The 12,678-nt window shown below is 36.1% G+C and overlaps 2 protein-coding genes across 7 annotated transcripts in view; one reads left to right on the forward strand and one right to left on the reverse strand.

The window, feature by feature from the left end:
- TMEM263 (transmembrane protein 263) overlaps positions 1 to 12,678 on the forward strand; it is a 16,120-nt gene continuing 3,442 nt past the window's right edge. Inside the window, exons 1-2 of the mRNA XM_010996463.3 lie at positions 1 to 230; positions 9,920 to 9,989. Of these exons, the coding sequence (XP_010994765.1) occupies positions 9,926 to 9,989 (64 nt within the window). The 5' untranslated portion in view covers positions 1 to 230; positions 9,920 to 9,925. The remainder of the gene's footprint in view (positions 231 to 9,919; positions 9,990 to 12,678) is intronic.
- The window catches only part of MTERF2 (mitochondrial transcription termination factor 2), a 25,294-nt gene continuing 15,432 nt past the window's right edge, over positions 2,817 to 12,678 (reverse strand). For 5 of the 6 annotated variants that reach the window (XM_064491688.1, XM_064491683.1, XM_064491687.1 and 2 more), the window contains one exon: positions 2,817 to 6,310. The gene's annotated coding sequence lies outside the window, so the exon portion shown is untranslated. The remainder of the gene's footprint in view (positions 6,311 to 12,678) is intronic. The other variant, XM_064491684.1, reaches the window with a different exon arrangement.

The following is a 12,678-nucleotide window of genomic DNA, read 5'->3' on the forward strand; positions in this document are numbered from 1 at the left end:
GGGAGGAGGCGGGAGCTGAGGAGGCGGTGGAGGGGGCGGGTCGCGTCCGGCGCCACGTCCGCAGCCAGAGGCCGCCGTCGCCAACGGAGTCTTCTGGCTACACAGCTAGAGGAGGCGTCTCCGGAGCCCGCAACTGTCCCGCAGTGTGCCAGCCGCTCAGGCCGTCTCAGCCCTTCTCGGTGCTGCGCGCTCCCTCAGTCCGGCCCCGGTGCCGGCCCCCGACCCCGGCGGTGAGTAAGTCGGGCTGGGAGGGTAGGGGGCGCAGTCCCGGCGTCCTGCCGTCATCTCTGTTCTTTTCCCGTTAGCTGCTCTTCTGCACCTCAGCGCCTCCCTCCTCGGGCCTGGCTGCCCGGAGTCGGGCCTTCTGGGGGACTGAGCGGAAAGGGGGGAGGGGCGGGGCGATATTGCGGGCTGGTGGAGGTTCGCTGGTGGGGTTGTCCCCTTTTATGTATCTCTAACTCTGGCCATGGTTTGAGATTGGGGACCCTCCTTGGAAGCTTCTGCCTGACTCCTGAGCTCCTGAGGTGTCAGGCTCGGGGACAGAGGGTGGGAGGGCTTCAGCAGCCTGAATGAGAAGGATGCGGCAGAGGGGCTGTGTCAGGGCATCCCCGCCCCACTAACTCCTAACCTGTTGATAAACCACTCTCTTGGTTTCAGGCACACAAGGCTTGGTCCCCAGTGGACATTCCCAGTGCTCTTCCCAGGTAGCTCTACCTCAACGCCTAACCTAAACTTAAAAGTGTAGGAATAGAGAGGGGATGGCGGCTCCAGAGGGTGAGTGGGGGCTGCTAGAGCACCCATCAGTGCCATCACTGCCTTCCGAGTCTAAGTAAAAACCGTGCCTGCTATGCTCACGCAGCCTCAAGACTAGTCCCCAAGCTCCCACTTCCGAGCAGATCTCTTCTTAACAGATTGCCTCTTGTGTGTTGGAAGAGAGGAATTCTGGAACCCTATTCTGGGAGTGGGGGTGTGCTCGGTGTACAACGTGGAGGTTGTACAAGAGGGAGGAGGTGCTGAGCTCAGCCCTAGCCAGGGCTCCTCCAGGGTCATTTTCTGCCTCTCCTGCCACGTCACTCCCTCTGCTAAAGAAAAAAAAAAAAAGGACTTGCTCGTGCCCAAAGGGATCAGTGGGGGGAGAAACGGCCGCCGGGAAAGGTTTAGAAACACCTAGAGAAAGAGTAGAGGTTTTTTTTGATTTATTGTGCCCTTGTGAACACTTGTGCTAATTCTAAATGAAAATACTTTATTTACTGTCTCTGATTATTTGCTATATGCTATTGTTTAACCTTTAAAACTTCCAACTGGTGTGGGTGCTCTAAGAAGCTCCCCAGGAATACTGATACCACATCAACAGGTACATATATATGCTTGTATGTGTCCTTGTCTGCTTTTTTAAAGAAAGAGGGTCAGTAAAAAAAGTTATAAAAATTAATTTAAAATGTTATAAAAAAATAAAGAGGGAAGTAACCTTTAATAAACCGATATGCGTCCTATTTTGATTTTTACCACTTTCGTTTCTATAGTCTTTGTTATAACAGATGTACTAGAAACCAAGTTAAGTAAAAATATGCCCATATATAGAGAACATCATTAGAAAAGTTTAAGTAGTTCTTGTGTGTGGTTTTTGTTTTTGTAACTCCAGGAAAATCTTTACCTTTCTTTGTTTTAGTCATTGAGTATTTGCTGTTTTGCTACTTACCGAAGGTATCTTACTGGATTGTGTATAAACACTTTCAGAGTAGGGCCTTTAAATCCCTGTTCAGGCTGAAACCTCAGTGCCTAACAGTGTCTGACACATAAAAGGGACACAAATATGTGTTGAAATAATGAGGTATAATTTAGTGAAAATGGTGTACTGGTTATCTGGTTTGATAGCTTAATGTAATTCTGCTCAATGTCTCATTTAAAGGCAACACTTAGGAATTGCCATTTTAATACCGTCAGTTGTTACTTGTCACTAGATGGTCATTTTAAAGTTTTACTGGCAGAGTACTTTTTCTTTCCTGCCAGATTCAGTGCATTTCTTCTTGATTTAATGGGCTGGGTCCATTTTTAGAAGCAGGATAGTTGGTAATTAGAGAAGCCTACAAACAATAAGCTAGTGTTTTAATATATACTGTTTGTTGGTGTATGTGGGTTAATGCTCTGTATAAATATATTTTTGAAACTCCTTGTGTTTATTTGGCAAAGGAGCTAAACATGGGAGTTTGTTTATAGAATATATATAGAATATGTAGAAGAATTTAGTTAATTCATTTATAGTCTTTTTCTTATAATGAAATTGGCACTTACTGTTTAATAACAAATTTTTAAAGTGGCTTTGAGGGTAAACTGTTGTGCACTGTATTTTGTAGTTAGGCTTTATGTAAGTGTGTTAGTGCTGTTTAACTTCCTTTGGTACACAGAGGGGTGCTGAGCCATAGGCACATTTGAGTACTGCTTTCAGATTTTTTTTTATTAATGAAAACTTTGTATATAAAATGTTACAGATATCCACAATAACACTGACTCATCTGTTTTCCTTTTTTTTTTTTTTAAAAAGGGGAAGGGGTCCATAGAGGCAGTTGTTTACTTATTTCTATTATTGGAAGAAATTACCCTCTAGGGAATAGTGTTATAAATCCTGGCTCAGTATATTTGCCAGCTGCTATATCTATGATACTATTGTACTGGACAACAATTATTTCTCCCTGGCCTAAAATACTTAAAGGAACTGCTGATGAATTGCAGTCTATAGCAAAGAAGTCTTTTACAATTCACAATTTCTTAAAAAAATACTTATGACCAGTTTTAGCTGGTACTGTAATAGTTTGTTCACATCAGGACCAAATGGTAAAACTGATTTATGTCCATAGAATAAGTTAAATTATTTGTCCTGATCTAAAGGCTGTTTTTTGTCTTTACTGCCTTCCTTAAGAAAGTACATTTTTTAATAGAAATTTGTGTGCATTATGAGTTCCCATAGAGCAATTTTTTGGTTTTTGAAAGAAACTAAATTGATAAGTGCTAGAAAAGTATATCCCCACTGGGTTGTAAACTCTGAGTTAGAGTAGTGCTGTGTGTATTTAATCACACTGAAACCTTTAGTGCTTAGCAGGGTGCCTGGCATATAGCAGGGACCCAAATGTATGTTGAACTAATGACTCAGTGAGTTTAGGGCAGATGGTTGCATAGAATTTAATAATATTGTTTAAGGGTAACATTTTTAAATGGTCTTTTTGACAATTTTACTGTCAGTTGTTTGTGTTCACGTGTATACTTAAAAATTTTACTAGTGGATAGTTTACCTCTTCAACTTTTAGGAGTTTAGGGCTGTGTTTGTCTTCACAATTCCCAATTTAAGAGAAAAAAAATGTAGTGATGATAAAGAACAGGATCATAATATAAAAAGTATTTATCCTAATGATAAAGTGATAATATCCATGAAGAGGTAACATCACTAAAAGTTTGGTACATATATGTGTGTAGACATTTATGTGAGTAAAAATTATAGGTTGCATTAGAGATAGTTAAGGATTTTAGCAAAAATACGTTTATAAGGTTACTTGTTGTCTTATCAAATTAGGGATACAGAAAAATATATTCCATATACTTAATAGCTTTTAATACAGCTTTTATTACCCTAGGAGTTCTGTAGGAATTTAAATAATACTTGTTACTAATATGAGTGTTGTACAAGGAAATCAAACATTAAAACATATATATATATATATGTATATATACACACAAAACAAAAATCAATCTCTGTGGCCTCTTAGGGCCTTCTAAGCCAAGTTCGTCTGGTCTAGGTAGCCAGGCTTCTAGCATGACTCTGGATTTTCTATTTTGTCTATTGATAATCCTATTTGTAACTTGCTAACACTAGTAAATGTAACTGAATGTTTCTGTATAATAGTATCAAGATTCCTATATTTCAAACTCCTCTACCAAAAATATTCCTAATTTAAGAGCAGTATAAACTCATAAAGGAGGTGGGAGTGGAGTTGAGCTGGAAGGAGAGAGTTGGTAAATCCAAGAATATATCCTAAAGAAGCTCTAGGCAAGAATGAAATTTCTTGAAAGTCTAGTTATCTTAAAAATTCCCAAGCACTTTTCATTTAGCTTTTTAATTAGTGTATGTTTTAAGACAAAGCTGTTTTAAATTATTGTGTAGTAAAATATATCCATCTTGTCTCTCCTATGGTTCTTGAAGCCCCTACCATACCACTGGCTCTTCTTAAAGAAGTTCATTTGAAGAGCACGATTCTAGCTTAAAGTTTTTTTTTAACGAAAAATTTAGACCATATATTGGTATGCATCTTTTCTTGTGATGCTTAAAGTTAATATGGATACAAATGATATTTTTTATCCCATTTCCACAAATACTGGGTGTCAGCTTACAACCAAAACATGTACTAAAAAATGGTAAGAATATAATTACAATTTTTAGATTGCAAACCAGGGAAAATAGCTCTAAGAGTGGAGGTCTTGAGGAGGTGTGTCAGGAATGGAATGGACAGTGAGTGGAGAAACATAACCATGAATTAAAAAACTCAGTGATGTCATTTTCTTCAAGTCAGCATTTTGTGATTTAAGAACATTGTTTTTTAGGTGATCAACTTGATTTGAGGATAAAAACCTACAATAACTAGGTAGATGAACTGCATCATCTTTCAAAATATCCTTTATGCAAAAAGTAGAGTTACCATTTGATCCAGCAATCCGACTCCTGGGCATATATCCAGAGAGAACTCTAATTTGAAAAGATATATACACCCCACTGTTTATAGCAGCACTGTTTACAATAGCCAAGACATGGAAACAATGTAAATGTCCATTGACAGATGACTGGATAAAGAAGCTATGGTATATTTATACAATGGAATACTACACAGTCACAAAAAGAATAAAATAAGGCCATTTGCAGCAACATGGATGGACCTGGAGATCGTCAATTCTAAGTGAAATAAGCCAGAAAGAGAAAGAAGATACCATATGGTATCACTTATATGTAGAATCTAAAAAGAAAGACACAAATGAACTTATTTTATGAAACAGAAATAGACTCACAGACACAGAAAACAAACTTATGGTTACCAGAGGGGAAAGGAGGTGGGAAGGGATAAATTGGGAGTTTGAGATTGCAGATACTAACTACTATATATGAAATGGAAAACCATTCTCAGGACCTCAGCTCAAACTCAGACTTCATGTTGAGTTTTAGGCCCTTTAAATCCAATTGCCTGCTAACACCTACTGTGGATGCCCTGAAGGCATCTCAGATAGCTCTTCAAAAAACAAGTCCTTTCATTGAACCTATAGTCAACAATGATGTGTACACTTATTTGCTAGAGGGGAGATCTTGTGTTAAGTGTTCTTATCACAATAAAATAAGCATTTTTTAAAGTGTTCACCTTCTCTCAGAAGTGGTTTCTTCTCTACTGTCCCCTGTCTTCATCATCATCTCTAAATTTTACATCTTATATTCTCCTTTTATCTCCCATTAATATCCATTCTACTTCATACAAAAAATTCAAGTATTTGAGTGTCCACCATGTACCAGGCATTGATTAAGGCTGTGGGAATGGAGCAGTGAAGAAAATAGAGCAGGAATAGTTGAAAATGATAGGGAGAGGAGTAGGAGAGTGCTAAATCTATTTAAAGGTGATGAGGGAAGACCTCTGATAAGACATTTGCACAAAGACCTGAAGGAAGTAAGAAAGCAAGCCATGTCCATACATTGAGGAAGAGCCTTCAGGAGAGCATGAGCATGGATGTCCATGTTGCCAGGCTGGAATGAGCAAGAGGCAGAATAGTAGGAGGTTATATCAGGGTGTTAGATGTTGGGCATTCATAAGCAAAGGGAAGGACTCTAGATTTTATTCTGAGCAAAACAGGAAGCAGTTGGAGGGTTTTAAGCGGAGTATGATATGGCTAGACTGAAAGAAGAGCAAAGCTTGGCAAAGCTTGGAGGCTCTTGAAATTTTGTCCTAGTCCAGATGAGAGATTATGATGCCTTAGTCAAAAGTGGTAGCAGTAGAGGTGACGAGAAATAGTTGTATTCTGGATTTATTCAAGCGACAGAATTTACCAGTGATTAGATGGTAATGTAAAAAGGAAAACAAGAGTAATTTCTAGGCTTTAGATCTGAACATTTCTTTAGACAGAAAAAAACTGGCAGAGTTCAGACTGTTATTCCATCTCACTGTACTACTAAAGTAGCTACTTACTGTATTTAATTTCTCTGTACTTCCATCTGATCTTGCTTCAGTAAGCCTCTTAAAGCACAGATCTGACAATGTTACTCGATTGATGGCTCCTTGTTGACTACCTGCAGGAGAATAAAGTCAATTCATACTATTTAGATGAATTTGCATGTCTTTTATGCTATCATAGTACAAAGCAGCTCTAATCTTTTTAAGTGATGGTCTTTTAAGTTGCAAGATAGATGTATGTGGAAAAACTAAGTTTTTTTTTTTAAGGGATTCTGTATTAGGAGGAAAAGGTAAGACTTTTAGTAGGGATTTATGAGATATGTACAGAAGAGCAGTTTTAAAATGTGCAGTTACTATCATGTCTGTTTTTAAACTCCAGCTAAAATATGTAAGGTGTATGTGTGTATATACAATCTCATATTTCTCTATAGGGTATTATAACATCTGTTGATTAGTTGATCAGCCAGGTGATCTCCTGGTATACACATAATGGGATCACAGTGATGAAAAGCTAGACAAAGTGTCTCTCCTTTTGGAATTAAGAGTCAGTGGGGAAGAAAGTAGCTCCAAAATAGTTACTTCTCAGGAAGGGACACACACACACTCCTGGCCATTCTGCCAGGAGTTTCTGCATGTTTTGTTTTGAATTGTTAAATAGTATTCTCATCTTAGAGTTAGGCTAAAATATTTTTAATTTCTGTTTTATATTTCCTGAACAGCAAGGATCTGATGAAGTTATTTGTCCTCAGCCCTACAGTTTATAGTCAAGTTGGGATTCAAACTGAGGCTCTCTGATCCCAGAACTTTAAACACTGTGTGGTGTAATTTCTCATGATCTTACCATGATGATAAATTAAAGAAATATGTGAATGGAAATAAATTTAACTTTCTCTTTTAAGGAAGTTTTAAAATTAAGGCAAATCAATCAAGAACTCCTCAGTAATGCATCAGCTGATATTCTTTCTGGGTTTTTTTTTGGTCTGTTTTTTGTTTTTGTCAGAGATTACATATCTTCACTGTTACTTCTTAAATCTTAAGTGTGTATGGGATGATATGCTAAATTGACAAATCAGACAAGCATAAGATTAGGTGCTCTTGATAAAGTGGTCTGAGTCAGGGTTTTCACTAAAGCAACTAAAAGATGTTTCAGCACTGGACATGTGCTGCTGGGCACTGTGGATGCAGTGAAGTCCCATCTTACACAGGATTTAGGTTTTAAAGGCATTTCAAGCTGAATTACATGAAGTTAAATTATCTTTATTAGCTACTATATATAAAATAGATAAGCTGCTTCTGTGTAGCACAGGGAACTATATTCAATATCTTGTAATAACCTATAATGAAAAAGAATATGAAAATGAATATATATATATATGTATGACTGAAACATTATGCTATACACCAGAAATTGACAACATTGTAGACTGACTATACTTCAATTGCATAAATAAATAAATAAAATTTTAAAAAATTGCTTTTGAAAAATCCCACTTCTCACAACTACTACCTCTACTACTCTCATTTGCCACCAGTGTTTTTTGCCTGAATTATTGAAAGAAGGAAATATGAATGACTTTTTTCTGCTTTTTAAAAGCAATAGGAACCATAAAGGACCTTCCTTTGACAACTTAAAATTAACCACTTAAAATTTGTTCTGAAACACGTTGTAATAGGTATGAACTTTGAAAACATGTTAAGTGTCCTAACAGGTCTTCTCTCTCTCTTCTTGCTCTCCCATTACTTGCTCTCACACAGCCAGAATGACCTTTTAAAAGTGTAAATCAGAACACATCACCCCTCTGGTCAGTGCCTTTCATTGGCTCCCCATCCTCAGAGTTAAAGCTAATTGCCACCCTGGCCTATAAGGGCTTGCGGCATCCAGGCCTCACTCTTTGACCTCCTCTCCTACTACCCTTTGCTGCGGCCCCTGCCACACTTTTCTAGCTATTCTTTCTTACTTAATGGAAAGCTCTTACCTCAGGACATTTGCTCTTACTGTTTTTTCTGCCTTGAGGGCTCTTAACCCAAATATCTTATATCCTTACCTCCTTTGGGATGTCACTACAATGAGGCCTTCACAGACTCTCCTATTTAAAATATCACATCCTCTTCCCCTTCCATCCCTTTTTCTCCATAGCATTTAACACCATCAGACATGCAGTATATTCTTTATATATTTATTTATCTTCCCCAGTAGACAATATGGGATATTCAGGATGGCAGAGCTTTTTCAGTCTGTATTGATCACAGCTATATCCCATGCACCTAAAATATGACCCATAGTAGGTAGTCAGTTAATAATTTGTTAATTAACCAATGTATTAAAGTACTTTGTTAGTTTTCACAATATCCTTTTTTCCTAGCTTTATTGAGATATGATTGATATATAGCATTGTGTAAGTTAAAGGTGTATAATGTGATGGTTTGATACACATATATATTGCAGAATGTTTACCTGAGTAAAGTTAGTTAACACATCCTTCACTTCGTATAATCCTCTTTGTTGTTGTTGTTGTTATGATGAGAACATTTTAAGATCTACTCTTAGCAACTTTCAAGTATATAATACAGTACTGTAAACTGTAGTCACCATGCTGTACATTGGATCCCCAGAACTTACTCCTCTCATAACTGAAAGTTTGTACCCTTTGACCAACATCTCCACTTCCTCTACCCCACACCCCCCAGCCTCATGTAACCACCTTTCTATGAGCTTGGCTTTTTAAGATTCCAAGATTCCACAATAAGTGAGATTGTATAGTATTTGCCTTTCTCTGACTTAATTCACTTAGCATAATGTCTTCAAGTTTCATCTGTATTGTTGCAAATGGCAGGATTTAACAATATCCTTTTAAATCTCTATTGTATATGTACAGACACAATAATTTAGAATTCATGGTTTTATAACTTGGAAATACTTAGCTACTGGGTTCACAACCCTAGTTTTCTGGCCAAGCAGGAAAGCTTTTAGACCAATCTTGGCTTGTTTTAATCTTTCTTTAGTCAACTGAATATAAAAGCAAATATTTTAAGAGAGTAAAGGAGATTGGGAAAAGGAAGTTTAGTTATGTTTTCTTCATCCCAACATAGCTTATATTTTATTTCTTAGTTTTCCTTAATGCTTGTACTTAGAAGTAATCATAATGCGTGTGTGTATGTATGTATATATATGTATATATATATATTTTCATAGTAGAATTCATTGAATTCTTTTGTACCTCTGTTTATTGTAACTTTAAAAATAATAAAAAGCAATCAGAATCCTTCTGTTACTGGTTCAGATTGGTGCTGTCATCTTTGTAGGAGAAAGATGTCATGTTTTTTAGTAATTTTTCATATAGAACATGTTTAAGTCTTGTGAAATAAATTATAGTTAACTAGTATTTTGTAGGAAGAAGTACTTAAATTTTTGTGTGCTAATCCCCACCTTCTAGCTTTCTTTTCAGTTAATTTTCAATTTAAAGTGAAGCAGCAGTAAAAACATAGGAAAGCATGCACCATGCCTGTCACTTTTTGCTTAGTTTGAGATAAGATTTATATTGTCCACTAGTGTAATTAAAAGTATTTCTTAAACACCACAGAGTAGGGAGACAGACAAGATGAAGTAATCTTGTAACAGGTGTTTTAAAATGTTATCTGAATAAAGTTAATTATGTCTTAATTGAGCATATGATAAGAGGTAGTCTCACATGTTGAAGTTAAAATGAAATGTGTGTGTGTTTTAGGAGATCATGAATCAGGCAGATAAAAATCAACAGGAAATCCCATCGTACCTTAGTGATGAACCACCAGAAGGTAAGTGTGCATTTGTGGCACTAAGAATGGAAAAAATATCCTAGTGAATTAAAGTTCTGATTGTTTTTATTAAATGTAAAGTGACATAACCTGTTTACCTTGTCAGTAAATGTGTTCATAAAATAATTGAAGATAAATATTTTTAGCCTTTAATAAGAAAGCCACAGACATTGGTGATTGGGGATACAATTTAACTGTTTTATTGTATGAGGTCTATTTTTCTGCTATTCTTTTAACACAAAGAATATCCTTTCTTTTGTAAAGAGTCAGGTGGGGTGCAGAGGAAAGATGGATGTGGTTTAGTTTTGATGTCATGCATACAAAAACTCAATTCAGAAGGCACTTGAGATTTGTTGTTTAACTCCCATTTTTAATTACGTTATTATGGGTAGCTCTCCCTTTAACATGTGGTCTGAGGGTCTGCTTAATTTATCTTTTAGTTTGAAACCTATGACATTAGTAGTCATTTTACTCTTACCTTTACTTCAGAAATCCTTGAAAACACTAAATGCACACCTGAATGTCCTAACTATAAACAGAAAATGACTGTAGGCATTTTTTATTTGTGGTTTTGGTTCAGAATATTATTAAACTTAATCCAAATAGTGATCTCCTTAGACAGCTGCATATTTGTACAGAACAGTCATAATAGGTAAGAAAGAGAATCAAAATGGAGAACAAGGGGTGAAGTTGCCCACAGACCAGACCGGAGTAGTTAGACAGACTAAGATGTCTCTGCGAAGGGGCTAGGGCTAGAAGTTGTGACTCTGGGTCTTGTATTTTCTTCCCAGTTCTGTTATTACTCACTGTCCAAATTTTTTCCCTATATTTCTTATGTTGGTAGACAAAAATGAAAGTGCTAGGAAAATAAACACAATGAAAAGTTCATACTTAAGCCTAAATAAGAAGATGCAGGTAACTAGCTGCTTAGTTTTAGTTCAGTTTACTTTGGTTTGGTGGAGAAATAGCCTGGAAAATTATCAGCTCAGCTGTTTGCTTTATTTTTTAAGACTAGAATCCTAGAGTTTTAAAAGAAAAGTTAGGATTCAGTGAGAAAGTTAATAGAGACCTGTGAGAAAGAGGTCAGGAAGAGATGAAGGCTGTCCAGGAGCATGATTGTCAAGGAAGAGAATGAGCCTCAGGAATGTCTTTATATGGCAACCTGCTAAACAAAAGTTGTCTGCAGAGTGGATCATTTATATGTTAATTAAGAGTACACTGTAATTAAAGAGATCAACAGCATTAATATTTACCTGATTTGACTAAGAAAAATTAATTAAATGCATGTAAACCAAATTTAGCATAGCAGGCCAATACTAATGAGGTATTCAGCATGAGGTAGTTATCTGTTTTATCCTCAGATCAGGAATTTCCCCCTTTTTCCTAGTGTTACTAACCATGATTACAAAAGAATTACCACTTGTGTAATCCTTTCCATCATAATTTTATAATTAATATACTCACATGCTTATCTGTCTTAAGTCTTTTATTTCAGCTCTTTTAAAATTTATATTAACTATGCTTATTACTCAAATAGTTTCAGTTAAAAAATTGGTTTTATAAATTTAGCCATTGCTATCTCTTTATCAGTGAGCTATTTTGACTAATAAATGAGATTTTCCTCCTTGTGATAGGATGTAAAATCTACAATGAAAAGAAAATCTAACACAAGGTGAATTTGTGCCTTCTGTATTTAAAAAACATTGATTTTCAGAATGTTTTTATCTTTCAAACATTGGTTTCTCAGTGTTACCTTCTCTGATAACCACATTATGCTAGGTTTTAGTAGCTTTGGTGGTCTTACTTGGACCTATATACCCAAGAATTTACCCATCTTTGTGTCAAATTGTACCTTTTCAGGGGTTGTAGCCTGAATTGTATGGTTACCAAGTACTTTTCCATGAAGTTTAAAAAAATAAAAACACCATCACTTATGTGTAGTTGCTGTCTACGTCATTAGATTATGAAGGAGAAAAGATCTGTGTGTGAGCCTGGCAGAAGAAAATTTTTATGAAATCTTCCTGCTAATCAGTTAATGCCTGAGTTTGGGTTTACATGCCAATTTGAATGGCCCTACTAAAAAACAAACAAACCAAAGAGAACAAACTCATGACAAATAAATCTGAATTTTTCCTATTGATGTTACCTTTCCTGGGAGTATTTGAAGAGTTTTTACAAACTACATGCTTAAATCACATACTGCATAAAAATGACTGAGGCAGTGAAAGTATTAACCATAGCTCTAGTTTCTCAACATTACAAAAAAGATTTTATGTAGATAACATGATTTTAAGTGATATTTTTATATATAGCATTAGCTCTTTGCGTTATTAAGCAGCACATAGAATGAAACTCAAATATATTTAAGTTAGTTCTCAAATTTTTTGGTCTCAGGATGCTTTCTACTTTCAAAAATTGAGGACTCTAGGGAGCTTGTGTCTTTGTTGACATCTGCCATTTTAACAATGAAAACAGAAATTAGGTATTTTATTCATGGAAAGAACTGAGTATGCCTATTACATATTAACATGATTAACATTTTTTTGAAAAACAACTATTTTTCAAAACAAAAAATTGTGAACAGGGTGACTGTTTTAAAATGTTTGCAAATGTTTGCAAATCTCTTTAATGTTTGGTGTAATATAAGATTCTCACTGTTGCTTCTGTGTTTAGTCTGTTGTGTTACTGC

Source organism: Camelus dromedarius, chromosome 11 (assembly GCF_036321535.1).
Source record: "Camelus dromedarius isolate mCamDro1 chromosome 11, mCamDro1.pat, whole genome shotgun sequence".
NCBI lineage: Eukaryota > Metazoa > Chordata > Mammalia > Artiodactyla > Camelidae > Camelus > Camelus dromedarius.